This window comes from Kryptolebias marmoratus, linkage group LG18 (genome assembly GCF_001649575.2).
Source record: "Kryptolebias marmoratus isolate JLee-2015 linkage group LG18, ASM164957v2, whole genome shotgun sequence".
NCBI classification, from domain to species: Eukaryota; Metazoa; Chordata; class Actinopteri; order Cyprinodontiformes; family Rivulidae; genus Kryptolebias; species Kryptolebias marmoratus.
This window is the reverse complement of record NC_051447.1, coordinates 4,816,282-4,822,436: the sequence shown is the minus strand read 5'-3', so window position 1 is coordinate 4,822,436 and position 6,155 is coordinate 4,816,282. Positions and strand designations below refer to the sequence as shown.

Genomic DNA, 6,155 nt, shown 5'->3' with positions numbered 1-6,155 from the left:
GGGTCTGGGTGTAGAACAGCAGAGGGTTCTGGGTGTAGAACAGCAGAGGGGTCTGGGTGTAGAACAGCAGAGGGTTCTGGATCAGGAGAATCAGAATCTGTCTGAAGGTTCCTGAAGGAGCTAAAAACCCATCTGTTACTTGGGAACTGGGAGGACCGGTGTGGATTAGTTGGACGTTCAGGGAGAACTCTGAAGGTTTTCTTGTTAGATTGTGGATCCAGCTTCAGACCTGGAGGTTCTGGGAGGGTTTCACCTGGTTCTCTGCTCAGGTTCAGGAAGAATCAAAGACAAACTGTCTCTCATCGTCTGCTGCTTCCTGTCTCTGCAGGAATGAAGACGCTATAAACCAGATGGCTGTTCCCCCACTAACCAGCCCCCCTCCTCCCCCCACCCTGAGCCCCGTCAGCCCTGAGGTAACCTCACACACTTCACAGGTATTCTAAGCTCCACCTCATTTTGAGTTTAAACAACCCGCCCACATCGACTGGCTGGAAATTAAACTCCTGATGTATGATAAGAAAACTTCTTCAAATCAAACCACAGCGTTTGTTTTTAAGTCTAAACATAAAGAATGGAGGTTTTAATCAGCAGAAAGGTTTTTAAAGAAACAGAACACAGAACAGTCTAAACCCATCTGATCAAATTTCCTGTCAGAACAGGTTCTTGTCAGCAGGGGGCACTGTTCTCTCAACAAATCCTTCTACTAATCCTGAGCCTAATCGTGTTTAACACGAGTGTAAAATCTTTACTGCAGTGCTCAGGTTTGTCTGTTTAAATCCTTTTACAAACTCTTCTGACCTGTTTGTTTTTCAATGTAGGGCTCAGGGCCCATCAGAGGGCCGCCCCGTCAGTCTGAAGGGTCGTTTGTTTTGTGTGAGGATATAAATATAATCCTGTAAAATCTGTCTGTGTGAGTCAGTGTGTGTCTCCAGCCCTGTTTGGTGGCTCCGCCCCTTCCGACAGACCCCACCCCCCGGACAGTCTGAGGCTCCACCCCTTGTCAGACATTCCGGTGAGTGAGCAGCTGAACCTGAACCTGTCAGTTCGGACTCAGAGCTGATCTGCGGTCTGCTCTGCAGGACGAGGCCACGAGCGACGAAGGCGAGCGAAACGACGGGAGCAGAAGCAGCGACAGTGCCACCTGGAGTCAGATGGAGGCCGACCCGCTCAGAAAGGTGGAACCCAAACACCTTTGGTCAGATTTTAGCTTCCAGCCATTAGAACCCGTCTTTGCCTGCAGACTAAAGCTGAAACAGCTCTCAGATCAGATCCTCCTTGGTTTAAACAATGAAGTGGATCAGACTGAGCAACGGCAGGCAGCTGTTCTCATCCAGATGTTTCTGTTCTTTAACTAATCACTGCAGCTGCTGGTTCTGATGAAACACGCTCAGAACCAGCAGCTGATTGGATCCTTCAGGAAAAGCTCACAGATTAAATTAACTTTTTCCTCTTTAAACTTTTACACAGTTAATTCTGTTTCACACTGAGTCAGTTTGCTGCTCCTCCGGCGCTGCAAACACCGGGGGGTCACTGAGCCGCCGACCCGGCGTCACACTGCCAACCTGGCGCTGCTCGGTGCTGACCTGGCGCTGCTTGGTTCTCAGCCACAGCTGATGATGATGATGAGTCTTGATACCCCAGAAACCTGATTCTGCTGACTGAATTGGGTCGGGTCTGCGCCTCCCTGACCCTGTCTGCTCTGTTTCCTCCCTCAGAGGCTGAAAGCTGTCGAGTCTCCAGAAACCGAGCTGCAGGCTCCAAGAGCTCCGCTGGAGCGTCAGGTAAAGAGTTTCTTTGTTTTTATTTCTTGAAAGAATAAAGATTCTAAAGTCCCGTCCAGAACGTTTTATTTGTTTCACAGAAAGCAGCAAAGCAAACTGCAGTGCGTTCCCTGTCGTTAGTAAAAGTGTAAAGTGACTGTGGGCTGATGATTAAGAACCTGCAGGTTCATAACATTCTGGATTGTTTCACAGAAAACCTTCACTTCTTCTCCCTCGGTTCTGTCGGATCAGCCTGAAATGATCAGTTTGTTTGATCTGTTCTGGTTCTGGTTTTGTGTCCAGTCCTGCAGGTCCGACAGCACCAAACCGATGGCGGTGTCTCCTCTGATCAGTCCTGACGTTCACACTGCTAACAGAGGTATGCACTGAGGTCCTAGAAGTTCAGAATCTGAGCCAGAACAGAAACCACCGGTCTGACTGGACCTGATGATGAGATAGAATCAGAGGCTGGGCTTTTATTGTGAAAGTCTCCACAGGAGGTGTAAAAGTTTCCAGGTTACTAAGAGCAGTTACTGCCACCTAGTGGTCAACGTGAAAATCACAAAAACAGGTTTAGGCTTCTTTAATGAAATCAGGCGACTTAAGAAAACAGCAGTTTTAGTATTTTTTTAATAATATTTGTTTAAATAAAACATTTTAAAGTTCCAGGCCTGGTATTCCTTGAAGGAATGCTTGTCACCCGTCGCCTTTTATGCCAGAGTTTTAGATAAAGATGATCCTGTGAAGAGAAAAGTTTTGATCAAACCTTAAAAATAACATAAAGATTTTGTATAATTTGTTAGAGTAAGTTCATATGAAGCTGAAGTCATTATAAACTAAATTCTACAAAATAAAATGGTTCCAAATCCACTAAATGAATCAGAGGTTCACGCTTGGGGGAAGAATAAAGTTCTTTGATGTTGGACTTCCTGTTTGCTAAGACTGAATATCTGAACTAAAATCAGTCAGAGTTTCTGCCGATGTGGAGCCTTCATCAGCAGCTTCCTCCTCTTCCTCAGATCCATCCTGCTGCGCCGTGGTTCCCGGGCAGGAGACGGTTCTGGAGATCTGTAAGGGCCGCTCCGGACTGGGGCTCAGCATCGTGGGAGGAAGAGACACCCAGCTGGTACCTCTGAAGAGATCACAGCTTCATGTTTGGTTCTGTTCTTCATCACTGACCATCGGCCCGGTTCGGCTCGGTTCTAACTCAATCATGTTGTGGTCTGTCCCCCCAGGACGCCATTATGATCCATGAGGTTTATGAAGAAGGAGCTGCAGCCCGAGACGGACGTCTGTGGGCTGGAGACCAGATACTGGAGGTACTTCTCATGGATTTACTCAGTTTTGCTGGTGGTTCTGATGATTCTGACTGGACTGGGGGTGGTTTCAGTTCTGCTGCTGCTGCAGTTCAGTTTGAAGAAAGTAAAGGTGTGATTCCCACCTGTTACCTCTGACCTCTGACCTCTGAGAGGACACCATCAGTCCTCCAGCAGAGAGACACACTGGGTGGAAGAGGACAGAGTGTAGAAATAAGAAGATTGTTTGTTTCAGTTTTATTTATCAGCTGCAGCAGGAAGTTGGTGCAGATGCTTTTTAGCTTATTTTAGTTTATTTACGACCTAAAGTCACAGCCTGTTGGCTGATGCTTACACTTCCTGTTTGTGTCTCCAGGTGAACGGCGTGGACCTCCGTGGAGCATCCCACGAGGAGGCGATCGCCGCCCTGCGTCAGACGCCAGCAAAAGTCCGTCTGACGGTGCTGAGGGACGAGGCGCAGTACAGAGACGAGGAGAACCTGGACATGTTTAAGGTGGAACTGCAGAAGAAGAGTGGCAGGGGGCTGGGCTTCAGCATCGTTGGGAAGAGGTCCGCCTTAAGGAGACCTAACAGAAGTCACAAACCCGAACGTTTGCAGGATCTAAGGTTTCTTCTTCTGTTGGTCAGGAGCGGCAGTGGGGTGTTCATCTCTGAGGTGGTCCGAGGGGGTGCCGCTGAGCTGGACGGCCGACTGATGCAGGGAGATCAGATCCTGTCGGTGAACGGAGACGACACGAGACACGCCTCCCAGGAAACTGTGGCCGCCATCCTGAAGGTAAGACTGATCAGACACGATGGACAGGTCTGTCTAATCCGTTTCCTCTGACGGGTTTCTGTTGTCCTGCAGTGCGCTCGCGGTCCCGTCCTGTTGGAGCTCGGCCGACTCAAAGCTGCTTCCTGGATCTCATCCAGACACAGCTCACAGGAGAGTCAGGTGGGGTGTCCTGGTTTTGCTACCTGGTTCAGACCTGTTTCAGATCCACATGGAGACCAAACCCTGGACTGCAGTTTCTGTTTCCTGCAAACCTCTGATGGTTCACGTGTTGTTGGAAAGTCTGAAGACAAACGTTTTCTTTCAGATGAGTCACATCAGCGGCAACAGCTCGAGTGTTGTGGCTCCGCCCCTCCCACAGACCCCACCCTCCCCTGACCCTCCGACCTCAGACCGGCCCCTCAACAACAACACCAAGTCCAGCAGTGACATCACTTCCTGCTCTGAAATCAGCTCAGGTAGAGACGAGGATGCAGCAGAACGGCTGACTGCTCCCTGCTGAACCTGTTCACTGATCTGTGTGTGTGTGTGTGTCTGTGTGTGTGTGTCTAGGTGTGGGCACTGATGTTCGGACTGTGGACATCATCAGGGTAAAGTCCTCTTAGTCCCACATGCTTGAGTTAATATTCCCTGTAACTGGACTGCAGGTGCTCTGACCTCTGACCTCTGCTTGTAGAGGAGCTGCAGCTTTGTTTCTTTCAGTTTGTTGCTTTGAGTTTCTTTTTCTTTGACTTGATGACTTTCAGCACAAACTAATTTCTGAAAGTCTAAAACTGTTTCAGACGAATTATTTTCTTTAAAGATGAGAGGCAATAGAAAGTCTGAAGTTTATTTTAGCTTCAGTGAAAATGTCCTGTTGGTGACCTCTGACCTCTCCCCCTCTCAGGGTGTCAGCGACTCCCTCGGGGTGAGTATAGCAGGGGGGAGGGGGAGCCCTTTGGGCGATGTCCCCATCTTCATCGCCATGATTCAGGCCAACGGAGTCGCCGCCAAGACGCACCGACTGAAGGTGACGGAATCAGAACCGTTGTTGACCCGTTTCTGTCTCTGGAACTGATGACTTGTTCTAAAGCTGAGACATTCAGCACTAAACAGCTTGTGTTTTGGTGTTAGATTCAGTTTTTAACAGCAGGGTTCTGACCCACAAGGAAGAGGAACATCTGTGGAGTCATGTTTGTATAAAAAGGTTCCACAATCGTGCCTGAAGGGAGAACAGAAGCAGCTCATTTTTAAGATTAATAGGAAGAGAACAAAGTTAAATTTCTGGGCTGATCTGAGTCACGTTGGTTCCGACAGGTGAAATCTTTGGTTCTAGATGAGAAAGATTAAACTTCAGTTTGTCTCCTGCGTTAAGTGCAGTGAGAACGAAGTACCCTCAGACTGAGGAACTGCAAGAAAGCTGAAAAAACAAAACAACCTGAAACACATTACTGTTTTAAATCAAAGCATTTATTTAAACAACATTAAATAGTTCCTCCGTTTATTCGGGAGTCTGACAGCTGAAGGGTCGAACCGTCTGGGTTCTAACAGAACGTAGGAGTTTTCCTGAGAGGAGGGAAAGGATTCTGGGTAACTTACTGTCAGGTGTTTACAGAATAAACTGGAACAGCAACTCTGTGGAACCCCAGGCAGGTTCAGGTTCTAGTAAAGCCTGTTTGTGGTTCCAGGTCGGGGACAGGATTGTGAGCATCAATGGTCAGTCAGTGGACGGTCTGTCTCACAGTGAAGTGGTCACCATGCTGAAGAACAGCTACGGAAACATCAGTCTGCAGGTACTCCACTCAAACGTCAGATAATGACGTGAGTTTGGAGGTGTTTAACGTGTTCCCCACGTGTTCCTCACACGTTCCACACACGTTCCTCTCAGGTTTGTGTTTGTGTGTCCAGGTTGTGGCCGACACAAACATCAGCGCCGTCGCCTCTCAGGTGGAGAGTTTGAGCAGCAGCTCCGGTCTGTCCAGCACCGACACACACACCGCGGCCGACCCAGAGTGAGAACACACACCGACACCGTTTGTAATGACCTGCGGAGCTAACCTGACCTCTGACCTGTGATCCCTGACCCTTCATCCTCAGGGGTCCGCGGCCCCACAGCATCACTCTGGAGAAGGGCTCAGAGGGCCTCGGCTTCAGCATTGTCGGAGGATTCAGGAGTCCACATGGAGACCTGCCCATCTACATCAAGACCGTCTTCAGTAAGGTCAGAACCCTAACCCTGACCTAGAATAGGTCTAGATCAGAAGCAGTCAGAACCATGCTCTGTGTGTTTCAGGGCGTGGCGGCGGTGGACGGGTCAGAACAAGACAA

At 49.0% G+C, this 6,155-nt stretch overlaps 1 protein-coding gene across 9 annotated transcripts in view; it reads left to right on the top strand.

Annotated features, from left to right (window-relative positions):
• The window catches only part of patj (PATJ crumbs cell polarity complex component), a 48,906-nt gene that overhangs the window by 40,409 nt on the left and 2,342 nt on the right, over positions 1–6,155 (top strand). For 7 of the 9 annotated variants that reach the window (XM_025009639.2, XM_025009640.2, XM_025009644.2 and 4 more), the window contains 15 exons: positions 329–434; positions 920–1,012; positions 1,080–1,175; positions 1,716–1,781; positions 2,064–2,139; positions 2,780–2,886; positions 2,996–3,079; positions 3,432–3,851; positions 3,924–4,010; positions 4,156–4,306; positions 4,401–4,438; positions 4,735–4,857; positions 5,516–5,620; positions 5,736–5,839; positions 5,925–6,048. In XM_025009639.2, coding sequence (XP_024865407.1) covers positions 329–434; positions 920–1,012; positions 1,080–1,175; positions 1,716–1,781; positions 2,064–2,139; positions 2,780–2,886; positions 2,996–3,079; positions 3,432–3,851; positions 3,924–4,010; positions 4,156–4,306; positions 4,401–4,438; positions 4,735–4,857; positions 5,516–5,620; positions 5,736–5,839; positions 5,925–6,048 — 1,780 coding nt within the window. The remainder of the gene's footprint in view (positions 1–328; positions 435–919; positions 1,013–1,079; positions 1,176–1,715; positions 1,782–2,063; positions 2,140–2,779; positions 2,887–2,995; positions 3,080–3,431; positions 3,852–3,923; positions 4,011–4,155; positions 4,307–4,400; positions 4,439–4,734; positions 4,858–5,515; positions 5,621–5,735; positions 5,840–5,924; positions 6,049–6,155) is intronic. The other 2 variants (XM_037981341.1, XM_037981340.1) reach the window with 2 other exon arrangements.